At 51.7% G+C, this 26,271-nt stretch overlaps 1 protein-coding gene across 1 annotated transcript; it reads left to right on the plus strand.

The window, feature by feature from the left end:
• Nucleotides 1-1,620: 1,620 nt before the first annotated feature.
• COPG1 (COPI coat complex subunit gamma 1) lies at nucleotides 1,621-24,914 on the plus strand. The gene is made up of 24 exons (XM_047782275.1): nucleotides 1,621-1,775; nucleotides 2,595-2,647; nucleotides 3,092-3,172; nucleotides 3,567-3,638; nucleotides 3,820-3,899; nucleotides 4,930-5,005; nucleotides 5,249-5,341; nucleotides 5,739-5,825; nucleotides 7,332-7,489; nucleotides 7,582-7,715; nucleotides 9,863-9,930; nucleotides 10,101-10,289; nucleotides 11,892-11,987; nucleotides 14,144-14,387; nucleotides 14,825-14,900; nucleotides 15,394-15,497; nucleotides 15,848-15,973; nucleotides 16,171-16,239; nucleotides 18,656-18,798; nucleotides 19,038-19,209; nucleotides 19,802-19,899; nucleotides 21,952-22,090; nucleotides 22,621-22,719; nucleotides 24,400-24,914. The coding sequence occupies exons 1-24, from the start codon at nucleotides 1,739-1,741 to the stop codon at nucleotides 24,528-24,530; spliced, it is 2,625 nt and encodes an 874-aa protein (XP_047638231.1). The 5' UTR covers nucleotides 1,621-1,738; the 3' UTR covers nucleotides 24,531-24,914.
• Nucleotides 24,915-26,271: the final 1,357 nt, after the last annotated feature.

The following is a 26,271-nucleotide window of genomic DNA, read 5'->3' on the forward strand; positions in this document are numbered from 1 at the left end:
AAAATATTATCACAATCAGGATATTGCTATTATCCAATTTACTAATCTTATTCAGAGTTCCCTAATTGCTCCTGTACTTTCTGTACTCTGTTTCTACAAAGGACTTAACAATTATCATGAAGAATGTACATTACAGTTAAAAAAAAAACAATAAAACCCTATAATTATATATTAGCTTATACACAGAGCTGGAGTCACAACACACAATTCTCATTGTAAAAATTAGTATTATAAAAATTTTCCTTGGTATGTGATTTTACAGAATTCATATCACACTCTGAAAGGATATTTTAACTCAACACAATTCATCTATATTTCATCTTTTTAACAATCCAAATCTCTGGGGTTCTTTTCTGGTTTTTAATCACGAGCCATGTTTATTTCACCTTAACTATGAACTTTTTTACACCTTGCTTTTCCCTTTTGATGTCTCACTTTATATAAGAAGCTTGGATACTGCCTCACAAGTCATCGGAAATATCCCTTTATAAATGATGTGGATGACAGCATCCGATGGACGTCCTACAATTCCCTTAATCATCCACTTATTGCTGAACATTTAGGGTGTTTCCGATTATCTCGCTGCAAACTGCTGCAGTGGGCAACTTAACTCTTGAGAATTTTCTACGGACAAGGGGTGGGGTTAGGGGTTAAAGATTTTGCTCATCTTTCTGGCTCTTTACAATTTTTGGCGCAAGACTCGCTCTTCCCTCGCCGCGCTACCCCGTCACTCCGCTGCGTCCAGCCAGGAGCCTCAGCCTCTGCAATGCCGGACCCAGAGGTTGACCCCTCCCCATCACCTGGGGGCCCCGCCCTAACCGCCCCCACCCCAGGCACCTGGACCCCCGCCCGGGCTCATCTAGGTTCCCTCCACACCGCCCCTCCGGCCAGCCGACTTCTGCCCGCCGCCGCGCAAAGTCCTGACCTTGGCCCGGGAGTGTCCTCACAGATCCGCGGAGAGTGACCCCGGGCGCCGTGTTTTCCCTTCCAGTCCCTTCCAGTCCCCAGAGCTAGGCGACGCATCCAATAGGTGCTGGCAAAATACTCGAAGATTGAAAGAGCACATTGAAGTTGCTGCGCAGTAGATAAGTAGATCTCAGTTTAGTTAGATCCCTGGAAGTTAACGCGGTACCAAATAGTTCGCACCTAGAGCAGGTGTGAGCGCGGTGCGCAAAGGTGAATTGTAAGAGCCACTTCATGCGTTATTTCAAGCAACAATTTACTGAGCATGTACCGTGCGCCAACATCATCCACGGCAGGGAGTAAAAGAGCAATCAAGGACGAATAGACTATAGTGTCTTGGACGACCATTCGGGCTAGGCAGAAAAATCCGGCCGGGAATGGGGCTGAAAGTGAGGTGAGGCTGGCAGGCCTACTGGAGAAAGTGACAAGACATGTAGCATCTCGGAGGTGGGCCCCCTCTCCTGCCAGCGTGCTAGGGCCTCGCCTCTGGGAGTCCGTTTAAACTCGCGCCACCAGGCGGTGAGGCGTAGACGTCTATAAGCGGAGGAGGCCGTAAGGTCCGGAGTTTTAGCCCCGGCTTCTCCCCAGCAGGGACGGGGTTAACGCCCGACGCGGCGGCGGCACGTGCGCATGTGCAGATCGCGGAGTGCGCCTGCGCATAGTGCCGGGCGACGTGGCCAGCCGGAAGTGGCTGGAGCTGAACTGCTACCGGACAGTCGCTGCCAGCTGCACGGTCCCGCTGTGAGTGCTGTTTCGCGCTCCCGCCGGCACCACCATGCTGAAGAAATTCGACAAGAAGGACGAGGAATCGGGTGAGGGGGGCCAGGCCCGGGGGAGGCCTGACCGCGCAGACTCCCAGCATCCTCCCCACCGGGCCCCCTTCGGGGCCTCTGTCCTGCCCCGAGGCCCAGGGAGGAACAGCGGCTTCTGTGAGGTCCGTCGCGGGTCAGCAACAGGCCTCGGAGAGCCTGAGCATGCTCCATTGCCTTGCACTCGGAACCTCCAGCCACGATTCTCTAAGTGACCTTGGACGGGTCACTCGCCTCTCTGGGCCTCAGTTTCCCCTTCTGTCCAAGGAGGGCCGGGTGGGGAAAACTGTGCTTCTCTGAGGGTTCGCTGGGGCTGCGTTAGTGCTGGCTGCACTGGGACGTGGTCTGAGGAGCCAGGCCCTTTTCAGTGCCCTGTCACTGCAGTAGAGCAAGTGACACACTCAGTGCCCAAGCCGGGAATGTTAGATAGGTCACAGACATAGTGGTGGAGACAGATATCAGTCAAATAATCACTTGTATAACTTACAAGCATAACACCTGCTATGAAGAAATTCTAATCACTGGGAGATGGTGGTCCCACCCGTAGTGGGGACCCGGTTAAGTACCAATTGCATAAATGAAAATATGACACTATGAGAGGCGCAGGAGGACTGTGCAGGACTGCTGGGTGAAGTGGTTTGCAGTGGCAGGAACCCCCTTGCAGGAGAGTGGCAGGATCTACTGGCAGGTTGTGATTGCCATTCTGAGAAGTTGGTACTTCATTGGGTGGACAGTGCGACATCTTCCCTTGATTGCGACTGGGAGAATTTTGAAATTCAGAGTCGCAACCTGTACTCAGTCCTCTCTGTTCTCTGACAATAGGTGGAGGTTCCAACCCATTCCAGCACCTCGAGAAGAGTGCAGTGCTCCAGGAGGCAAGTGTTATTTGCTCCCCTGTCCCTTCCATCATAAATGTCCACACTCAGAGTGATCAAAATACTAACACATTCAAAGTTCTGGTTTAAAGTAGGGGAAAAAAACCTGTTCTTGGAAAAACAGGGAAACTTTGTTCCTGGAGAGAGTTCATTATGCTTATCTTTTTTTTTTGTTTGTCTTCATTTCTCCTTCCAGTTATTTTATAAGTATCTGTTAGTCATTAAGTAAGCACATCACCAGCTAATATGGAAAATTTCAGGAGTTGTTAATAAATGAATTAAGAAAAAAGCAAAACAAAATTCTTTCTTATGAAAATTAGGTTAACTGGCCAGTGTGTCTATTTACCTGGGACTTCTCCAATCTTGAATGTGTTTGAGGGTAGTCATGGAAGGGAAAGAAATTGAACTAGAAGATCATAGTCTTTCTTGGTCGCTTCTTCTTAGGCCCGTGTGTTTAATGAAACCCCCGTCAACCCTCGGAAATGTGCCCACATCCTCACCAAGATCCTTTACCTCATAAACCAGGTAACAGGGTGAGGCTTGGGGGTGGGGAAAACAGTGCTGGGTATATGTCAGGGAGTTGCACAGCCTATTTGTGCTTGTAGCCAGCGGCCTAGCTCTAGATACCCTCAGCATCTACCTCTGATGTGTTACTGGGTTTTGTTGTTGTTGTTGTTGTTTTATGTTTTGGCTGTGCCCATGGCATGTGAAAGTTCCCAGGCCAGAGATTGAACCCTTGACTCAAGCCGCTGCAATGACAGTGCCAGATCCTTAATGTGCTGTGACATTGGGGAATTCCTCCTGTGTTGCTCTTCATGGAGCCTGTGCAGGGTCTGAGGATATAGCCAGGGCTGATCTGGCAGGAAGAGCCTTCTGACCCATCTGTGCCAAGCTGAGACCTCTTTCTTCATTACAACAGGGGGAGCACCTGGGGACCACTGAAGCAACTGAGGCCTTCTTTGCCATGACCAAACTTTTTCAGTCCAATGATGTAAGTGCCCCCACCCCTGCTCTCCTCCAAAGGGAGCAGCTGGGACAAGGTGGTGGGAGGGCCAAGGAAAGCTGGCCCCCCAGTCACCGAGGCTGCCTCTGTCTTAATTGGCATTTTCTTGTCCTAACCCTGGTGCTCATACTGAGTTGGGGTCAGAGGGCTTTTTGCATCTCTTTCCCAGCCCACCCTCCGTCGGATGTGCTACTTAACCATCAAGGAGATGTCCTGCATCGCAGAGGATGTCATCATCGTCACCAGCAGGCAAGTCAGAGGTCTGTGATGCAGTCCACTGCCACAGGCCATCTTCTCATGAGCTGAGGCTTGAGTTTGACATATTGGCAGTGCCCTTTCCACCTTTCCTCTCCTGTGTCCCTTGTCCTTCGGTTACCCTGCCCACCATAACAGTTTCCAGGGTGGGCGGTTTCCCTTTTAATTCTCTGGATTTAACTTAGGCACACACTTTTCCTTCCTTTGATTTCTCTTTGTTGACTGAGGTAGTTTGGAGCTTTCACAGAGTCCAGTGAGTACCAGAGAGGATGCAGAAAGATTAGACATAAAGGATGCACGAGGCAGACAGACAGACTTGCTAAGTTTGCCCACTGAGTGTTAGGCTGAGTGATGCAAGGGACAGATGTGCCTAGAATATAATCCTTGCCTGTAAGAGCTGGGCTCAGCGCTCTTATTTTTTCTTGCCGTAGTTTGGAGGGATGTTGTACTTTCATTTAGAAAATATGTACTGAGTGTCTGCCAGCCACTGTGTGTAATTCTGGGAATAGAACAGCAAACATGACAGACATGGCCTTTGCATCCCCAGAATTTAGAGAAATAACCTTGAGGAAGACCTTGGGGATGTACGAGGGCTGGAGGATATCCAGCTTGAGTTTTGGGCAGGAAAGGCCTCCTGGAACTGAGTGGAGTCCTGAAGAATGAGTGAAAAATATCAGGACAGAGGTGGGGGGTGGGTTCCAGGCAGGGGAAATGCAGGTGCCAAGGCCTGAGGGGAGAGAACATGGCTCTTTGGGGACTCCTCTGTTAATGAGTTTTTGCTTGGTGGTGATGGCAATAAGAAGCCTCGGGAAGTTTTAATCAAAGCAGGGAGTGACCCGGTCAGTTTTGAATTTTATGAAAATCTCTCTGCTGTGTGAAGTTTGGCTTGAAGGATGAACAATGCCAGATGCTGGTCAGGAGACTGGAGTGTGGTGTCGGAGCTGGGGGTGGTGGGCCAGGTACAGGCCAGGGGAACAGGCCTGGGTCTGGCCCCTGCATGTGGACAGCACCTTCTCCCCTGCAGTCTGACCAAGGACATGACTGGGAAGGAAGATAACTACCGTGGTCCAGCCGTGCGTGCCCTCTGCCAGATCACAGACGTGAGTCTCCCACCCTTGAGCTGTCCTCTTTTCCCGGCTCAGTCGCCTCTGGGTCTCATCCTTCGTGTGCTTTAGGTTGTCCCTGGCTTCTGGGCAGATGGCCCAGCCAGGTGATGGGGGTTCTAGGGGCTCAGGAACACAGGAGACACACAGGGTCCCCACTCCTCCTCACACTGTGCCCTATGCTCCTGAGGGTGGCTGGGATTGACAGGTTGCCTCCTGCCCCACCCCTTGTCCCTCCAGAGCACCATGCTGCAGGCCATCGAGCGCTACATGAAGCAGGCTATTGTGGACAAGGTGCCCAGCGTCTCCAGCTCTGCCCTGGTGTCTTCCCTGGTGGGTCCCATGGGGCTGGGCCATGGGAGTGGGTTGGGATACTGAACAAACATCCAGTTGCTTTCCAAAAGACCCCATAAGGTTTAGTATCCCCAGATCTGAGAGTCCTGCCCCTTCTCAGTGAGGAGCTCCCCAAGAGACTCTGAGTGGATGGAGGGGCCACCTGGACAGTGGCCTTGACCCATCCCTTGGGGGGTTTAGGTTTGGCCGGACATCTACCATAGCAGGGATGGTGAGGATAGGAGCCACCCCGGGTTTGTGCATTTCTCAGAGAATAACGGAGGGGCCCAGGGCTGTGCCTGAGGGAAGACCCAGGGCCCTGCTGAGCTATAAGGCGAGCCGGGCATGATAGCTGAGCCCCCTCCTGCCAGTTTCTCAGTGTGCCCTGTGCCCACAGCACCTGCTCAAGTGCAGCTTTGACGTGGTCAAGCGCTGGGTAAATGAGGCCCAGGAGGCGGCTTCCAGTGACAACATCATGGTCCAGGTGAGCTGTGGGCAGAGCAGTGGGACTTCAGATACTTAGATGGCGCAGTGCTGGCCAGGCAGGGTGAGCTCACACCATGGAAATCCTGGTGGCTCTGGCCAGAGTAGGCTTCGATCCCTTTGTTGTTGTGAGGAGATTTGGGGGGTTTGGGGGAAAAATCAAGGGCACCATGTGCAGGGGTGGGGGTGGCTCCTAGGCTTTGCCAGGTGTGGTGTTGAAACATTCGAGTATTTTGAAAACTAGCTGAGTGTTGTTTTGGGGTGTGTGATGTAGCAGACGTGGCCCCAGGCGGAAGAGGGTCTTGGCCCAGCTGGCTTTGTTGGTGATGCATGGAAACACACTGGTGGGGCTTTCTTGTGCTTAGCTCTTCTTCAGTGGCTTAGCCCAGGAATCCCTTTATCTCCATGGGCCTCAGTTTTGTTTTTGGGTCTTTTTTCTCTTTTTAGGGCCACACCTGTGGCACATAGAGGTTCCCAGGCTAGGGGTCCAATTGGAGCTACAGCTGCTGGCCTACGCCACAGCCACAGCAATGCCAGATCTGTGTCTGCGACCTGCACCACAGTTCATGGCAACACTGGATTCTTAACCCACTGAGCAAGGCCAGGGATTGAACCCACATCCTTATGGATGCTCTTCGGCTTCCTTGACTCCAAGCCTCAGTAAGATGGGAATGAGAGCCCCTCTGCAAAGGTGTGGGTTAAATGAGGGCCCCTGTGCCTCTGCTTGAGTGGCACTTAACTTACAGGCCCCTGTGTGGTCCTCTCTTCCTGTCTCCTTGCCCTTGGGGCTGGGTCTTGTCTCTAGGCCAACTGGTGCCCTCAGACACTCCCAGCTCAGAGACAATGCCCCTCTGGAGAAGAGTCAGAAAAGAGCAGAGAAGGAGTTCCTGTCTTGGCACAGTGGTTAACGAATCCGACTAGGAACCATGAGGTTGCGGGTTCGGTCCCTGCCCTTGCTCAGTGGGTTGAGGATCCGGCATTGCCGTGAGCTGTGGTGTAGGTTGCAGACTCGGCTCGGATCCCGCGTTGCTGTGGCTCTGGCGTAGGCCGGTGGCTGCAGCTCCGATTGGACCCCTAGCCTGGGAACCTCCATATGCCGCGGGAGCGGCCCAAAGAAACAGCAAAAAGACAAAAAAAAAAAAGAGCAGAGGAGACAGGAAGTAACAGCCTTATGCCCCCAGGCCTTGCTTTGCCAGCAGCCGCCCGTGCCAGGGCCGGGCGGTGGGGGTAGAGTTCCTTCCTTCTGGGGTATGGAGGGCTGGCTCCCACTTGCTCTTTCTTCAGAGACACCTGTTCTCCTCTCATCCTCTCATCTATGTGGCATCTGTTGTTCCCTCTGCACTCACTGCTGAAATCGGGCTTGCGGAGGGGCAGTGGACAGGGACTGCAGAGGCTCAGGTGGTTTGGTGGGCGTGGTCTGCACCCAGCCTCTGAGGTAGTGGCCCCGAAGCCCATCTTAGAAACCTGGCCTTACGTGCCCTGGTCTGCTGCCCCTCCTGCCTGCCAGTACCATGCACTGGGGCTCCTGTACCACGTGCGGAAGAACGACCGCCTGGCCGTCAGCAAGATGATCAGCAAGTTCACACGGCACGGCCTCAAATCCCCCTTCGCCTACTGCATGATGATCCGAGTGGCTAGCCGGCAGCTGGAGGAGGAGGATGGCAGGTAGCGGCTCAGTCTGCCCCGCCTACCCAACCTTGGCCTTCTCCCGGGTGACCCCCCCCCCCAGCTTCCTCTTGCCACCTGTTGTTCTGTAGCCGAGACAGCCCACTGTTCGACTTCATCGAGAGCTGCCTGCGCAACAAGCATGAGATGGTGGTGTATGAAGCTGCCTCAGCCATTGTCAACCTGCCAGGCTGCAGTGCCAAGGAGCTGGCCCCAGCTGTGTCAGGTAAGCGGACACCCCAACCCCAGCCCCACTCTCTGTGTCTGCCGGGCACTAGGCACTGGGCTGGGGGTTGTGGGAAGGAAAGGAAATGCCCTCTATTAGGCTGTAGGCCAGGGTTAAGGGTAAGTGCCTACTCCTGCTGCCTGGGCCCCTCATGTTTGGGGGTCGGGCTCTGGCAAGTGGCAGAGGTGAGGTTCATCTGCCCTCTGCAGCCTGCTGGGCTGGCTGGCTGTGGGAATGGGTCTGGTGGGAGAACGAAGTGAAGCCAGGGCATGCTCACTGAGGCCTGAGCCACCCAGAGGAGTCAGTCCGATTTGGACGTGAGCCTGCTACCCAGGTTGGAGTCCTGGCTCTGTCTTGGAGCAGCTGGGTGGGCCTGGGCAGGTTGGCTATCCTTCCCTGCATGGCGGATGGGGATTGTGCCAGTTACAGGGTTGTGGCAGGCAGTACACTAAAGTCATCTACACAGACGGCCTCAAACAGTGCCTGGCCACATGGTGCACATGGCGCCAGTGCTCTGGGCGCTTGTGCAAAAGAATCTGCCGGGCACCCTGTTGTTGCTGGTCGGATTATTGAGTAACTAGCACCTTGGTGGGACAGGACTTTGGCTGCATGTTGAGATTGCACTGCTGGTCAGAGTGGTGGGCACGTGGTGGTGGGTTAAGTACTAGAAAGTGGTGCTTTGAGAGGTTAGACGAAGTGGGGAGAGAAGGGTTGAGTGTCCCAGGACAAACCCGCTGAAAACCAAGTTGCTGTCCCTGATGCAGTGCTAACGCTGGTCAGATGGGGAGATGGGCTTCTGGTTTGGAGAGAGAACCCTCTCTTCCTGGGCAAAGCCGAAGAACTAAGTGAGGAGTTCCCATTGTAGTGCAGCGGGAATGAATCTGACTAGGAACCATGAGGTTGTGGGTTCGATCCCTGGCCTTGCTCGGTGGGTTAAGGATCCGGCATTGCTGTGAGCTGTGGTGTAGGTCGCGGACGCGGCTTGGATCTAGCGTTGCTGTGGCTGTGGCGTAGGCTGGCGGCTACAGCTCTGATTAGACCCCCTAGCCTGGAAACCTCCATATGCCGTGGGTAAGTCCGTAAAAGGACAAAAAAAAAAAAAAAAAAAAAGAACTATTGAGTTCATTCATTGGTTTGAACGTTTCTTTGTTTTCTTCATATTTCTCCTATTTCCAGAATAATGAAAGTCAGATAACAGAGTTTTCAAAATAAGGGTTATTTAGGAGTACCCTGGTGGCATGGCAGGTTGAGGATAAGGTGTTGTTACTGCAGTGTTTCTGGTCACTGCTGTGGCAAGGGTTCAATCCCTGGCCTGGGAATTTATATATGCCACGGGCACAGCCAAAAAAAGGGGGTAGGGGGTGTTCCTATTGTGGCACAGCAGAAATGATTCTGACTAGTATCTGTGAGGATGCAGGTTTGATCCCTGGCCTTGTTCAGTGGGTTGGGGATCCAGTGTTGCTGTGACCTGTGGTGTAGGTTACAGATGTGGCTCAAATCCCTCGTTGAGTAGCTGCAGCTCCAATTTGACTCTTAGCCTGGGAACTTCCATCTGCCATGGGTGCAACCCTAAAAAGCAAAAAAGGGGGGGGTGTTATTTTAAGGAAAATTAAGTGTAAGAGAATAAAAGTCAAGTTGTGAGGAGGAACATCGTGCAGAGAACAGCAGTCACCTTCACTGCTCCAGTGAGCACGGGATGGAGCTGAGCTTCCTGAAGCCAAGGCATCTGAGGGGACTGGACCAGGGGAGCTCTTCTGAGTCCTGTATACCCTGGGAGAGGCGTGCAGGCCAGCTTCACCGGGCTTGGCTTCAGGGCAGGCAGTCCTGAATGTCCAGCCTGATTCTGGCACTTCCTGGCTGCTGGAGTTACTTCAGCTACTTTGCTCATTTGTGCCTCAGCTTCTGCATCTGTTAAGTGGAGACAATAATAGGAGCTGCTTGGTGGGGTGTGTGGAGTCGCTGGGCACCCTGAGGGATTCGGGGACTCCTGCTGGGTCCACATAGCCCTGGTGGCTCTGCCCACAGGAGACCAAAGAGCTTGGGTCTGAATGGCCTCAGGGCCCTTGCATGCTCTGCCTGGAGCCACCGTGGGTTTTCTCAGCTGCCAAGCAGAGGGCAGCCTGGCAGTGGTGTCTGTCTCCCTGCAGTGCTCCAGCTTTTCTGCAGCTCCCCCAAGGCCGCACTCCGTTATGCTGCTGTCCGCACCCTCAATAAGGTGAGTTCTGGGGATGGGGAAGGGGTGCAGAATGGGCTGGGGAGGTGTTCTCTAGCTCCGTGGGTACACGTCCTGGTGGTGGCGTAAGCTCCCCCGAGGGACCTGAGAAGTGACGGGAGGCCTTCTGTAGACCTGGCCCCATCTGCTTCATCTCTTTCCCTCTGGAGCAGGTCGCCATGAAGCATCCATCAGCAGTAACAGCCTGCAACCTGGACCTGGAGAATCTGGTTACAGACTCAAACCGCAGCATTGCCACGCTGGCCATCACCACCCTCCTCAAGACGGGCAGCGAGGGCAGTATCGACCGCCTCATGAAGCAAATCTCCTCATTCATGTCAGAAATCTCAGATGAGTTCAAGGTCCACAGTGCCCAGACCAGTTTTTTAAGACCTTAAGTGTTTATTGTGCGCTTGCTATATGCTGCATAGAGTTTTGAAAGGGGCCACAGCAGGGACAGACAGGTGCCTGCTCTCCTGAGCTTGCTCTCGGAAGGGGCGGGGAGGGAAGCAATGAACATGGCTGCCGTAGACGAGGTCATTTCCAACGTTGTAGTGCAGTGGGGAAGACTCTGTGGGAGGGGTTCCCAGAGGAGCTGGTCCAGGAGGGCGTGCCAAAGATAGAGGAGAAGAGGCAGGGAGTCTGTTGGGTTGTGTGTGTCGGGGCCAGTGGGGGGCAATGAAGTGGATCAGGCAGGGCTAGACCACCTGGCAGTCGAGATACAGTTGTGATTTTAAGGAAGGTACTAGAGAGGGTTTTTGTAGTACTCTTTAAACTTATTTTCAAATAATTCCCAAAAGATCACAAAGAAATGAACTGAGAGTTCTCATGTCCCCTCCCCTAGCTCCTTCCTCCAATGTCCCCCCACCACAGGACAGGGTCAGCCAGCCTCCGCATGGTCTGTTTTTAGGCACTAGTTTTACGTGTACACGTATGTGTGTGAAACTCTGCACTTTGCCACATTGTATAGCTTTGCAAAATCACCACCACAACCAAGATATAAGATACTCAACTAGAATGTCACCAGAAGACTCTTGTGTGCCCCTGCCTGGCTACCCGGTTCCCTCCTCCCATCTCCAACTCCTGCTCTCAATTTATTTAATTGCAGTATTTTACAACTTTACATAAATGGGATCACGCAGTGTGTTGTTGGAGAGGGTAAAGGAATGATTACAGTCTAGTGTGGATAATGGTACAGCATGGATTACACAAAGGAAGCAGGAGTAATCTCTGCCAGTGGATTACAAGAGTGCCCCGGAGCATGGAATGATGCAGAGGCTGGTGTGTCAGAGCGATTCTTCCAGAGCAGCTGGAGGGTAGCAGGCCTGTACCTTGGCCATGGGCATTGGGAAGAGCAGTGGTGGTCACTGCAGGCTAGAAACAGAAGGCAGGGGTGCTTTGAGGGCTGAGGGAGGAGACTCCTAGCTTAGGTCAGTGGTGCTGTGGATCCATTTGGGGAAGGAGGAAAAAGTCAAGTCAGGGAGAGGGGAGGCGATGGCAGTGACGCAGCACGGATCTAGGTGCTGTGGGCACTGGATGCATGTGTGTGTAAACACTTGGAAACACTGGTCTTTGAACTCAGACTGAGGCGAAGCTTTGGGAGTTGGCATAGAAGAGGGGGTTAAAAGCACAGAAGAAGATAAGGTTGCTGAAGAGACTGCAAGACAGGATGAGGGCTGGTCATCAAGGAGGAGGGATGACAGGGGCTTGCTGCTTGCCTTGAGGTCTGAGTAGACAGGAAGTCAGGAGGACCCAGGGTCTGCATCAGGGGCCTTGGGACTGTTGCACGGGCCATTCTGCTAGGGTGGGCTCGGGACTACCTGCCCCCTGAAGGTAGGGATGGAGTGGCCCCCACCTGTGTTACCCCTAGGGTCTGGCCACACTTAGGAAGGACTCTTCTGGCCCTTGGCGAACTAAATAACCAACCCAGGTGGCAGGGCCTCTCTCATGTTTGTCTGCTGTAGGTGGTGGTTGTCCAGGCCATCAGTGCTCTGTGTCAGAAGTACCCGCGCAAACACGCTGTCCTCATGAACTTCCTATTCTCCATGCTGCGGGAGGAGGTAAGAGCAGGGCCCTAGGGGCTCACCAGGTCTCCTGTGTGGGGAGTGGCCTGGCTGCTGGCTCCATATCCAGCCTGTTCTCGGGGGATACCCAGATCAGCCTGTTAACCGGCTGGTTTCCTGGTGCCCATGGCCCTTTAAACTCCTGGATTAACAGTATGAAGTGTGCCAGCTACTGTGATTACAGGAATAACTAATGACAGCCACTCTGGCTTTAAAGCCCCAGCAGCTGTTCCAGGCGGTGCTTGTGCAGAAGACAAGAAACCGTGTCCCGCTTGGTATCCTGTCTAGTAGAAATATTCAGGAGCTCCAGGCAGTATCTTGGGAAACTGAGGCTAATGGTGTGACATTGTTTGTACCACCTTTCTTGATTGCGTCAACAAAAGCAGTTAATTCAGAGGAGCAAAAGCAGAGTTTCCTGGTCCCCAGATATTTGGTGGCCCTTTGCCCCAGCCCCAGATGGGCCCTTGGACCAAGGCAATGGGGGAACATTTTGGCTTGAATGTCTTTGAGGTTCTCAGGAATATAAGAGGGGAGCGGGGCTTAGGGGGCCTCACCTGAGGCCCAGCATTGTGGAATCCTACACAGCCAACACGATTGTGTGATCCTTATAACAGGTAAGAATCTGAGACCACATGCCTGTGGTCACCTGGTCAGTAAGTGTCTGAGCCAAGATCTGAACGAGGTCTGTCTGGCTCCAAAGCCCATGACTTTCTCCAGGACCTCCCTGCCTTCCTGGACAATACGTGGTTCCATATTAGAGTTAAGGTGAGAGCTTCACTCGTTAGAGCATGGCTCTTCAGACACTGAGACCTTGTGTAGAAATGGGTCTGTCGCTTGGCAGAGGGTGAGTCGGCTGCTCGCAGCTGCCGGCAAAGCCTTGATGCAGTTACCTAGCAACCAGGCTGCCAAGCTAATCCTGCAACTAGTGCACTTGCTCCCTGAACAGCCTTACTGAAATGTGGTGCATGCACGGGCACACGGACACACACACACTCACTGCAGTTCACAGAGCGTGTGTCCTCTTCAAAATAACCTGTGAGATAAGCACCCTCATGGTCCTTATTAGGAAGGTCTGAGGCTCAGACAAGGAAAGTAACGTATGGTAGCCATCAAGCAGAAACTAATCTGAGAACAGAGGCCAGATTTGACCCACAGACAAGTTTTTCTTGGATTGTACAAAGATTTATGATTTTTTTTTTCTTTCACTTTTTAGGGCCGCACTTAAGACACATGGAAGCTCCCAGGCTAGGGGTCGAATCAGAGCTGCAACTGCCAGCCTACACCACAGCCACAGCAACGTCAGATCTGGGCTATGTCTGTAACCTACATCACAGCTCACAGCAACACCAGCCAGATCCTTAACTCGCTTAGTGAAGCCAGGGATCAAACCCACATCCTCACGGATACTAGTCAGGTTCCTAACACTATGAACCACAATGGGAACTCCAAAATTTTATACATTTTGAATTAGTAACCATTACTTAAAAATCGAGAAAACCACCACAATAGATCTCCAGTTTCTTGTGAAAAACCTCTAAGATCTGGCAGTACTACGCTGAAGCATGGGCAGGCACTGTCCACTGCCCCTCAGTTTCCATCTAGTCTGCTGCCTGTTGCCTGGGTCTGGCACCTAGAGGCATCTCAGTTACTACTTCTGTTGTTCAAGTCTGTAGGTAGCAAAGCATAGATTTGACTGCCGGGGATCTTTGACTCTCCACTGCCCTATTCTGCCCTTTTTAAAAATTATCATAAAATACATTACAAAAATTAACCATCTTAACTCTTAAGTGTGTAGGTCATTATTGTTGAGAACATTGGCCTTGGTGTGCAGTTCAATTTCCAGAACTAAACTCTGCTTCCATTCAACCCTAAATCCCCCCCATCCCCAGCATCTGCACCACCTGTTCTGCTTTAATCTAAAAGTTGGGAAGAAAATTAAGAGCCCAGATAGTTCTGTTAAACCATCCACTGCTAGATCTGGAAGGGCCCCAGCGAGATTCCATCTGAGCCTTTTGTTTGACACAGAAGGGAGGTACAGGCTCCAAGAGCCAGGCCCTTACCTCCAGGTCCTGTGCCTGGTGCTGGCCTGGCTCTAGGCCCCACCGCCTGCGTCCGAAGCAGCCTCTGTGCTCAGCTGCCCCCTCACACTGCAGGGCGGCTTTGAGTATAAGCGGGCCATCGTGGACTGTATCATCAGCATCATTGAGGAGAACGCTGAGAGCAAGGAGACAGGGCTGTCCCACCTGTGCGAGTTCATTGAGGACTGCGAGTTCACAGTGCTGGCTACCCGCATCCTACATCTCCTGGGCCAGGAGGGGCCCAAGACCAACAACCCCTCCAAGTACATCCGCTTCATCTACAACCGGGTGGTCTTGGAACATGAGGAAGTCCGAGCAGGTGGGTCTGAGCAGGCTGCCCTTGGGCTCCTGGCTTGCTCTGGCATGGACCCTCAGCAAAGGGACCTGATGTTCTTGCCTCACTAGCTCAGCATTCTCTGATGGAGGAAGGTCTTTGGTTGCGAGGGTATCCAGCTGACTGGTCCTTCATCTCTGTAATTTGTCTTAGTGATTTTTTTTTTGGCTTAGGCCATTTGCACATAGGAGTTGAGAGGAGCTTTTGTGGCCTCTTCATAGTTAATTCTGAAATGGGCTCCTGGGACCTGAAAATAGGGCTGCTTTCTTGAAAGGGGTCTGGAATTGAGACCAGATGGTGCCAAGATCACTGAAACCACATGCTGCATGGTGGTGGGTTGGGCCTCCCAGCTGGGAACTGCTTGGCTCAGGACAGCTCATTCCAACCACTAGAAGTAAATGGTTTTTACTTCATAACCACAGGAGCTGTGAGTGCTCTGGCCAAGTTTGGAGCTCAGAATGAAGAGATGTTACCCAGTATCTTGGTGTTGCTGAAGAGGTGAGTCTAGGCCTGGGGGCCTGATGGACACCAGTGTTCCTTTCAGCCCAGGTGGCTTTCCTTTGTCTCTTTTTAACTAAAAAAGGGGAGAAATTATACATGCACAACTATTGATTGTAGGAAAAAATGGAAACATATAAAAGCATGAAAAAACAACGTCATACAAAAAGCCCTCCACCCAGAAGTTCCCATCATGGCACAGCAGAAACGAATCTGACTAGGAACCATGAGGTTGCGTGTTGGATCCCTGGCCTCACTCAGTGTGTTAAGGATCCGGCATTGCTGTGAGCTGTGATGTAGGTCACAGACACGGCTCAGATCCAAGTCGACTTCTACCCTGGCAACCTCCATATGCCTTGGGTGCAGCCCTGCAAAAACCAAAAAAATAATTACAATTAGAAAAGAAAGAGAACTGCTTCCTCATCACCCCTGCAGCAGCCCACCTGTCACCCCTGGGGATCTCAGTCAGGAAAACCTTGTGTTCTGGCCACAGGTGTGTGATGGATGATGACAATGAAGTGAGGGACCGAGCCACCTTCTATCTCAATGTCCTGGAGCAGAAGCAGAAGGCCCTTAATGCCGGCTACATCCTAAATGGTGAGCTTCCTGGCCGCCTCTGATGCAGCTCCTCCCAGAGCTGCAGGCACCCTCCCTGGGCTTTCAGGCACTTACAGAGTGTCTCTGTGACCTCAGGGGACCCATGGGGGTGGAAACAGCCCAGTGAAATGAAATGCTAGTTGGTAATTACAGCCTCCATTCACACAGCATGTTATCTTTGTACGTCCTACTTGGTGTCCTTTCCTGCCCCATCAGTCCTGTGAAGGAGGAGGATATATGAGAAAGTGGAGGCTCAGGCTCATATGCTGTTATCAGGGCTGTGCTGCCTAGATCCTGGACCTCGGCCTCCCCTGGGGATTCCTGGTGCCCATCTTCCTTCTGGCCTCTAGGTCTGACGGTGTCCATCCCTGGTCTGGAGAGGGCTCTGCAGCAGTACACACTGGAACCGTCAGAAAAACCTTTTGACCTCAAGTCTGTGCCCCTGGCCACCACGCCCATGGCAGAGCAGAGAACAGGTTAGTAACACCTGTCATGCTTTCAGAGGCCCTCCTTACATTGGCTGCTAAACCTGTCCAGGATGGATGGGGCTGTGTGAGGAGGGGAGTCAGCCTAGGGTGGGGATTGCAATCCCAGAGCAACGACCACTGCCCTGACCCTGGCCCCATTAACTGCTGTTGTTGATTGTTGGTCACTGTGCCATTTGCTCCTGCAGAAAGCACGCCCATCACAGCAGCCAAGCAGCCTGAGAAGGTGGCAGCCACCCGGCAAGAGATCTTCCAAGGTGAGGAGCTATGCTCGGTGGGGCTTGTGGGCCACGACTAGGGTGCTGCTCTTCTCTGGGGAGCTTAAGAGTAGGAACTGTCGTCGGTGGCTCCTGAGGGCTGGTATTTAGACAGCAAGTTTGACCCTCACAGGTTATTGGGTTCTTAGGGCTCAGTTCTCCAGGGTCCATGCCAGCTCAGCACGTCTGATACGCACAGCTGAGTCCAAGGGCCCTGGTACTTTTTCTTGGGTTCCAGGTGTTTTCCGTCTGCCTTGTCTTGCAGGGCCTCCTTTAGGTTTTCATCTATCCCTCTGCGCCTTCATTTTCTAAGGCGAGAGCCCATGTGTCTAGTTGCCAGACCTCATCACCCACTGAATTCCTCCCTTCAAGGCCCTCGTGTGTCCCTGTTCCCTCTCAACGCCCTCCCTGACCCCTAAGCTCATCTCATCTCTTCATGGTTCCATGTGGTTCTCCACATCTTTGCTGCCACAGCACTTGGCACCGTGCCTTCCTTCCTCACAGGAGGCTCCCAATTATCACTGACTTACATTAAGTCCCACCTTTTCCATTGCGTGCCAGAACCCTGTCTTCTGTTAACATACTGTCTTTGAGATTCAGCAAAACGAGGATCCAGAGCTGACTGGGATTACTCTAACCCCAAACTTTTCCTTCTGCATTCCTTCTCTCTTGCCGTTGTCACACATCACTGTGAACTTAGTGGCTCTGCACAATGCAAACTTACTGTCTCGCACTGAAGTCAGAAGCACCAGTTCCCTGCTGGTGGTGCTGGGCACCCTCGGGAGGCTCCAAGGGGAGGCGTGGTTCTCCTCTCTTTCTGGCCTGCATTCCTTGCCAGTAGCACAACCTCTTTACACGTCCTTGGCTCTGCCCTTCAGTCTCCCTCTCACACAGACCCTTGTGAGCACATTGGGCCCCCAGATAATCACGGGTAACACTCCCGCCTCAGGATCCACCATAATCATATCTGTAAAGTGAGGGAACGTGCACAGCTCCTAGGAAGTAGCTCGGCTCCTAGGAAGTTGCTCATGCATGTCTCGAGGCTGCTGTTTGGCCATGCCCTCTGAGGGAGACTCCTTCAAAGCCTCTTTGGAGGCCTCAACTGCATTTGGAAACAGCCTTCCAAAGCTTAACATTTATTTATTGATCCCATTCTACATTCCAGGAACTTTGCTAGATTATGACATTTATTGCCTCATTCATCTTCACAACCATGTGGACAAGATGGTTGTTTCTATTTTATCAATGAAGACTCTGAAACTCAGAGGCATTAACTTGGACCTACCAGCAGAATCCCCCAGGGTAGAAAGAGTCAGGTCCAGAAACTTGATGCCCAGTGAAATGCCATAGAAGGCACTCTGGTGGCTGATGGTCATGGTGGCTGGCATGTCCCTCCTAATATCCAAGCTGGCTCTTGCTGGGCTTTTTATTACCTGTGTTCACTGGACATGGTCCTTTAGGCTAAAGAGGGCTAAAGCAGTTACATAGGCTGCCTCTCGGTTGGGCAAGAAAGCAATAATAATGTCTGTTTTCTCTCTCTGTCCCTGAAACATGGAACTGAACACTTACTAAGTCCAGTGCAAGACATCTGTCCCTGGTCTGAGGGCACAGTTCCTGTCCTTACAGAGTTTAGTTTAACTGGGAAGAGAAGTTGAAAATCTTGAGTATCGATCCTCCAGTGTATGTCAGAGTCAGCTGAGAAAACTTGTTAGAAGTGCAGATTCCTAGGCCCCGGATCCAGAGATTTTCATAGCAGATCTGGGATGTGTCCAAGAGTCTGAGTTGTGAACAAGCCCCTAGCCCCAGGTAGTTCTGACACAGGTGAGTTGAGATCGCCCTTTGAGGAACTGTACCCCGCCGTAAGACAGGGACAGCTGCCAGATGCCACGGTCTGCTGGGCACGCCAGGGCTGGAACCTGGCTGTGGGATGTAGGGTGAGGCCTGGTCAGACATGCACTGTTGAGACTGAGTTAGGTTTGTTGCAAGAATCAGAATCTGAAGCATCTCCTTTTGGGCCACTCATCATAACTGACATGTGTCTGAGAGCAGTTTGTTCTCTGCCTGGTTCTATGGCCATCACAGCATCCGCCCCCTCTTAGTCCTTTTCCCAAGTCCCCCTTTTAAGCATCCTTGCTGAGCTTCTAAGGTTGAGGGAATGTCCATGTGGACCTGTCCCAGGACTGGGTCTCCCAGTCCTTTTGTTGCTCTGCCATCTTTCGGGACAGCGGGGAGGACTGTATCTGTATAGGTGGGACAGCATGAGCAGAGTTAGGTGAGCACACACCCAGGTTTGACCGGTTGTTAATGTGCACCCCCCTCCCACTTGAGTGGGTGGGAGACTTGAGGGCTGGGCATGAGGCTTGAGTGGAAATGTCACAGGTTGGTCTTGGAATGAAGTGTGGCCTGTGGGTTTCAGAGCAGCTGGCGGCAGTGCCCGAGTTCCAGGGGCTGGGGCCCCTCTTCAAGTCCTCGCCTGAGCCCGTGGCTCTCACCGAGTCAGAGACAGAGTATGTCATCCGCTGCACCAAGCACACCTTCACCAACCACATGGTGTTCCAGGTGAGCAGGGGTCCTGGAACCCCACACCCAGCGGCTGCATCTGTCACCAGCTGCTGTCTCTAGATCTGTGACCTGGGACCTCTGTCTCCTGACTATCAGCATAGAGACAGGGCACCTGGGCAGCAGGGCAGGATGGGGGTCAGGGTGGCTCCCGGGTGAGAGGCAGGACCTCCCGGCCCCACCCCTGCAGCAGGGGTGGCCTTAGCAGCATGTCAGCAACCCCTCTGCTCCCTGTCCAGTTTGACTGCACGAACACACTGAACGACCAAACCCTGGAGAATGTCACCGTGCAGATGGAGCCCACTGAGGCCTATGAGGTACTGTGCTACGTGCCTGCCCGGAGCCTCCCTTACAACCAGCCTGGGACCTGCTACACACTGGTGGCACTGCCCAAGGAAGACCCCACTGCAGGTGAGCCCCGCTGCTGATGCCTCCTTGGCCACTTGGGGGCCCGTGGGGTTGAGATGGGGTGGGTGGCTGGTGCTGTCAGAGCTTCAGCTCCTTGATGGAGTCTTCAGGAGAGGGAGGACGACTGAGTCCAAGGGCTTTTCCTACCTGAAAAGCAGGAGCACTGCTGTCCCTAGTCATAGAGGAGGAAGTTGAGACTTGAGATCCATGTCTTGTGTGAGTTCATGTGTTGATGGGAGGCAGAGCTCAGGTCTGTCCGGTCCTCAAACCAGAGCGCCCTCCTTGTACCTGAAAGAGCACAAGGGGAGCAGCCATCCTGGGTTCAGTTCTCAGAAGAAACTTGGTGCTTTTTCAGGCCTGGGACAGTGGGACTGTGGCTGCTGTGTGGATGTAGCCATCCTGTAGCATCCTGCCCTCCTCTCTTCCTTCCCCCAGGGGACACCCTCAGGGCCATGACCCAACTCTCCTGCCTTCTGAATCTGGTGGCCTCCATCCACTTCAGTGGGCCTGGGAGGCCTGTGCCGCTAGTGGACTTGTAGCCAAAGCCTGGAGGGCTACAGAGGACCCCACTGACACCCAGATTTCTTCTCCACAGTGGCCTGCACGTTCAGCTGCATGATGAAGTTCACTGTCAAGGACTGTGACCCTACCACTGGGGAGACTGATGATGAGGGCTATGAGGACGAGTATGTGGTAAGAACCAGGGCATGGAGGCTGCAGGAGGGGGCAGCCAGCCTTCAAGCATTTTCTCACTGCTTTTGGCTTTACAGCTTTCTTTGAAAGAGTTGGGGGTTTGGGTTGTTTTTTTCTTAAAAAAGATAAACATTAGTGTGTATGAAGAAAATCCAGGTAATACAAAAACAGTATAAACAGGAGTCCTTGTAGTGGGGCAGTAGCTAACGAATCCGACTAGGAACCATGAGGTTTCAGGCTTGATCCCTGGCCTCACTCAGTAGGTTAAGGATCCGGCATTGCTATGAGCTGTGGTGTAGGTCGCAGACACGGCTCAGATCCCACATTGCTGTGGCTGTGGCGTAGGCTGGCAGCTGTAGCTCCAATTAGACCCCTAGCCTGGGAATCTCTATATGCTGAGGGTGCGGCCCTAAAAAGCCAAAAAAAAAGAAAAGAAAAGAAAAGAAAAACAGTATGAACAAATAGGAAGACATTACCCATAATCCTTGGGAATAGTTGGGGGAAAGGAGTTGTATCATTGAGGTCATTCTATACATTATAGGTCTTCCTGTGTTCACTTAAAAACATAGTATACGTTCCTGTCTTTGCAAATACTTCATATTCACAATTTTTAATAACTTTAAAGTATTTCCTCACATTGACATAGCCTAACTCACTTGCCCTCGTATTCCTTTAATGTTGGGCATTTGTGATTCTCACGGCTTTTAAATATTGCATTAAACATCCCTTTGGGTTCAAATTTTTATCTGCATTTCAGGTTATCTTCTTAGTATAGAGTGCTAGAAGTAGAATAATTGGGTCAAAGACTAAGCATGATTTTAAGACCATTTTGATTCATATTGTCAGACTGCTTTGTAGAGAAACTGGATCAGCTTACATCTGCCAGGCCACCCTTTTGGGCACTGGAGGGGCCCTTCCAGTCCCAGCCTGCTGAGCAGAATGGGAGTGAGTGCTGGTTCCTTCTGGGTTTGCCTGTGTTGCAGTGGCTCAGCGCCATCTGCAGGTTGACCCTGCTGCTCAGCCTGGGGTGGAGACTGCAGCCCTCAGGTCAGAGGGACGGTCACTGAAATGCCACTGACATTCACTTGTGTCCTCCCAGATGCACTGTTGAGGACGGGCCTTCCCTGGGCCGGCAGTGACCTAAGGGCAGGAACTGGCCCAAGCGAGCTCCCATGAGAGCTGGGTCCGAGGCCTTGCTTCTGCTGCGGGAGCTGAGTCCTGCTTACCTTAGATGCACTTGGAAGTCGGGGCTCAGGGAGGAGCTGTTGGGTGAATGAATGGGAACTTTTCTGTGCATCTAGACCAAGGTAGAGGCAGTGTTACATGTCAGGCCCAGGGGAGGACACAGCTGAGATAGGGTGGGGGTATCTGCAGGGTCCTAGGAGGCAGGGCTCCCTGAGTAGTCCCTTCTCCACAGTCTGGCACTGCATCTAAGCAGCCTTTAGAAGGGTGTGACCTCTCAGCTGACAGCCAGAGGTGAGACTGCACCCTCCATATCCTGGTTCTGCTTCACAAATTCAGCCAACCACAAACAGAAGATATTCAGGGTTGAGGGTGTGGAGGTTCCAGAAAGTTCCAGAAAGCGATACTTAAATTTGCTGCACAAGGCACCTACTTACATAGCGTTTGCACTGTATTTACAGCTATTTACATAAGGTTACATTGTGTCAAGTATTATAGGTAATCTAGAGATGACTCAAAAGTTTGGGGAAGGATGTGTGTAGGTTACGAACCACTTTATGTAAAGGACTTGAGCAGCTGCCAAGGAGGTCCTGGCACCAAGTTGTCATAGGTACTGACAGGGCATGGATGGGATGTCTGAACTTGGGTCAGGGTGTTATCCACTGAGGGGACCCCACTTGGCTGTGGGCACCTTTCAGAGAGGAGCCAGTCAGGTTGCTGCTTCTCCCAGGCCTGGCACAGTGTGCTACCTAGCAATCACCTGCCAGATGTGCTGCAGGAAAGGGTTGGTGGGGGGGTGGGCAGAGATGTGCAGGGCAGGGCTGCTCTCCCCTGGACCTCTACACCCAACGTGCTCCTCCCTCTGCCCAGCTGGAAGATCTGGAAGTCACTATCGCCGATCACATCCAAAAGGTCATGAAGCTGAACTTTGAGGCGGCCTGGGATGAGGTAGGGGATGAATTTGAGAAGGAGGAGACATTCACCTTATCTACCATCAAGACACTAGAAGGTAAATCCTGGCAATGCTTCACCTGGCTTACTTGCTTCCAAAGACCCTTGGCTCTTTTGAAGGGGCCCCTCTTCCCCCCTCCCTGCCCCTACGCCCCAGAGATCCAGGGCCAGGTCTAGAGCACAGAGTTCAGGTGCCTCTTCATTAAAGGCCACTCAGAGGGGGGTTAGGGTTGGGAGAGAGGTGGTGGCACAAAGGGAAGATGAGTTGAGGGTCTTAATAACACTGGGATTTCTGGGAGTTCCCGCCGTGGCACAGTGGTTAATGAATCCGACCAGGAACCATGAGGTTTTGGGTTTGATCCCTGGCCTCGCTCAGTGGGTTAAGGATCTGGCATTGCCATGAGCTGTGGTGTAGGTCGCAGATGCTGCTTGGATCCCGCATTGCTGTGAGCTGTGGTGTAGGCCGGCAGCTACAGCTCCAATTATACCCCCAGCCTGAGAACCTCCATATGCAGCCGGAAGCAGCCCTAGAAAAAGCAAAAAGAAAAAAAAATTAAAAAAAAATAACACTGGGATTTCTCCCTACAGAGGCCGTGGGCAATATTGTGAAATTCTTAGGAATGCACCCTTGTGAGAGATCAGACAAAGTGCCAGATAACAAGAATACTCACACGCTGCTCCTGGCTGGTAAGCGCATTCTGGGTGGGAAGGCCTAGGAGCCCCCGCATCTCCACGCCCCCCTCCGAGCTCTTGCTGCCACTCAGTCAGGTTCCCTTCAGGCCAGCAACTGCTGTGACCTTAGAAAGGGTGCCACTGTATCCTTCCTTTGAGCACACAGATGTAAAAATGCACATGTGTGCTTTTCCCTTTTTTAACTCATGTGTTTATATACAAATGGTGTATATGTTGTTCTCCACTTGACATTGCATCTTGGAAGGTTTCCCTATCAATACTCAGAGCTTCCTCATTCTTTTTTTGTTGTTGTTATGCCATGTTATGTGTTTTTTCTTTTTTTAAGCATAACATAACATTTACCATTTTAAACATTTTTAGGTGTTCATTTTAGTGGCATTAAATACATTCACATTGTTGTGCAACCATCACCACCCTCTATCTCCAGAGCTTTTTTGTCATCCTAAGCTGTAGCTAACGATTGTTCCATTGTATGGATGGACCTGCCTTGCAGAGCCAGGCTGTGCTGATGAACATTTATGGTGTTTCAGGCTTTCCAGACTACGTTGCAGTGAATAATCACATACATACCTGTATACACACACACTTTATTTTGCATACGTGCACTGAGGATATTTGGAGGATAAGTTTCCCAAGGCATTACCAGGTCAAAGTGCATATTTCCTTTTGGTAGATATTTCCAGTTGCCTTCTGAAAGAACTGTAGGCCTTTACTCTCACACTGTGGACAACGCAGTGTGTTATCAAACTTAATGATTTGTGCCAAGTGTAAAGAATGGTGGCTCGGTGTAGTTTCATTTTATATTTCTTGTGTATTGAATGAAGTCAAGCATCTCCTCAAGCAGGAAGTGCCATATGTATTTCCTGTTCTGTGAATTGTTTTCATATCCTTTATCTAATGTTCTGGGTTGGTTGGTCTTTTCCAATAGGAATGGGACTTTAAGCATTTATCAGGGAAATTTTCAAATATGCATGAAAATTGAACCCCTGTGTACTCATCCTCCAGCTTCAGCAATAAACAGCCATTTCTATCTGTCCTCATTCTCCACCCCCAGATTATTTTAGAGCAAATTCCATCTATAGACATTCTCTATGTAAATGTTTCTGATTTGTATGCTTCTCTGAAGGATAACGACCCTTTGTTTAAAAGGGGGCAATACAGCAATCACACCTAAAACAGTGAACAAGAGGAAGTTTTTTTTTTCTGAGCGTTTATAAACAGGGTTAGGAAGTAGCCGTGCTTCAGTGCCCTGCTCACAGCTGACAGCCCCCAAACCATCATTTCTGGCCACAGGGAAGCAGTCCAGCCCCCTGGGTGCTGCAGACACCTGCTGTGCGGTTTTGTCATGATGGGGCTGTCCCTTTGTCTGTGCTCTCAGATTCGGCCAGCGTGTGAGAGCTTCTATGACATCAGCACAAGCCGTTTGTGTCTGTTAATTCATTTGAGCTTGGCTAAGTTTGAAATATCGTTAGTAGAATGGTTCAGGGTGCTACAGCTCAGAGGTCAAGTGACAGCCTCAGGCCTCGCTTAGGGATTTCAACCAGCACTCCTGCATCCAGGCCCACCCCCCCTCACCTTCCAGAGCTGCCTCCATCAGCTGCAGCAAGTGCCCCTCAGCCTAGCTCTGAGGTCCCCTTCTGCCTTACACACCCATCCTTCCCTCTTCCCTTCTAGGCGTGTTCCGGGGCGGTCATGACATCCTGGTACGCTCCCGACTGCTGCTCTTGGACACAGTAACGATGCAGGTGACCGCCAGGAGTTCAGAAGAGCTGCCAGTAGACATCGTCTTGGCATCTGTGGGCTAAGGCACCTGCCTGCCTGGGCCCTACTTCTACCCTCCCCATTGCCCTGCGATACTATGTGGAAGTCACACCTTCCTCGTGAACCGTACCGTCGGAAACTCCTTTCCAAGCCTCTGTATTCAAACCAATTAGGAATCATTGAGGGCTTTGTTTTTTGTTTTGTGTGTGTGTGTGTGTGTTTTTGTTTTTTTTTAAGGTTTAACCCCTGCCCCAAGATTGCTGGGGGTAAGTTTTTAAATAGAGTGACATTATCTTGTCCTGGAACTTGCTGCCGTGCCTGCCAGGGAAGGGATATCGCAAATGAATAAAGTGCACACACCACCTCTTGAATCTATCTGCTAAGAAACCATCTTATTCCTATAAATAAATCAGCATGTATTTATTGAACAACTGCTATTTCTTTTTTTTTTTCTTTTGGTCTTTTTACCTTTTCTAGGGCCACTCCTTCGGCATATGGAGGTTCCCAGGCTAGGGGTCCAATCGGAGCTGTAGCCACCGGCCTTCGCCAGAGCCACAGCCGCACGGGATCCGAGCTGCGTCTGCGACCTACACCACAGGTCACGGCAATGCCAGATCCTTAACCCACTGAGCAAGGGCAGGGATCGAAGCTGCAGCCTCATGGTTCCTAGTCAGATTTATTAACCACTACGCCACAACGGGAACTCCAGAACAACTGCTATTTCTGCAGGCTCATGCTTAGTCGTCCAGCTTCCCTACTTCCAAGAACACTTTTCCACCCCCTCCCCTTGCACCCGCAGCCCTTTGGCCATTGTACTTAGCCTGAGGCAAGACCCCGTTGCTGGTCTCTATCTGAGCCCACACCCAGGAGCAGCAGCAGTGCATGTTTGATGAGGGAATGACAGCAGTAGCAGTTGTTTGTGCCCTTAAACTACCCTCCTTTTCTAGATCAGTGAGGCCTGAGGATTTGGTGGATTACCTTGCTTTTGCCTAACCTCAGGCCTGTGGTGAGGTGTACACTGGGGTTTCCCTGCTGGGAAACAGCCCATAGAGAGCACAAGTCTCTGGGGGTGTTTTTTTGGCTGCTCCCGCAGCATGCAAAAGTTCCTAAGCCATGGAGTTCCCGTTGTGGCTCAGTGGTTAACGAACCCGACTAGTATTCATGAGAATGCAGGTTCAATCCCTGGCCTCGCTCAGTGGGTTAAGGATCCTGCATTGCCGTGACTGTGGCGTAGGCCGGTAGCTACAGCTTCAATTCAACTCCTAGCCTGGGAACCTCCCTATGCCACAGGTGCAGCCTTAAAGAGACAAAAAAAAAGTTCCCAGGCCAGGGATGGAACCCCATACCACAGCAGTGACAATGCTGGCTCCTTAACCTCTGCACAAGGCAACTCCCAGAAGTCTGTTTATGTCCCAAGGGAGCAGGCTCAGCGGCCAACCCCTGCTGAGCCTTTAAACTCAAGCCAGATGGTTTTGCCAATTTTGTGGCTGAAATACACCTGTAAAGCCTATTTTTTGTTCTTTTTAGGGCCACACCTGTGGCATATGGCAGTTCCTAGGCTAGGGGTCGAATCACAGCTACAGCTGCCAGCCTATGCCACAGCAACACAGGATCCGAGCCACAACTTTGCCCTACACCGTAGCTCATAGCAGCACTGGATCCTTAACCCACTGAACTAGACCAGGGGCCTAACCCACATCTTCATGGATCTTAGTCTGGTTCCTTAATTCTGAACCAGAAAGGGAACTAACCCTCCCTCCCCCCTTTTTAAATCTAGGCCTCAGC

This window comes from Phacochoerus africanus, chromosome 1 (genome assembly GCF_016906955.1).
Source record: "Phacochoerus africanus isolate WHEZ1 chromosome 1, ROS_Pafr_v1, whole genome shotgun sequence".
NCBI classification, from domain to species: domain Eukaryota; kingdom Metazoa; phylum Chordata; class Mammalia; order Artiodactyla; family Suidae; genus Phacochoerus; species Phacochoerus africanus.

Coding starts and splice junctions, on each gene's coding strand:
- COPG1 (XM_047782275.1), top strand. CDS start 1,739: ATGCTGAAGAAATTCGACAAGAAGGACGAGGAATCGG. Junction 15,498..15,847: donor TGCCGGCTACATCCTAAATG/GTGAGCTTCCTG, acceptor TCTGGCCTCTAG/GTCTGACGGTGTCCATCCCT. Junction 19,900..21,951: donor GCTATGAGGACGAGTATGTG/GTAAGAACCAGG, acceptor CCCTCTGCCCAG/CTGGAAGATCTGGAAGTCAC.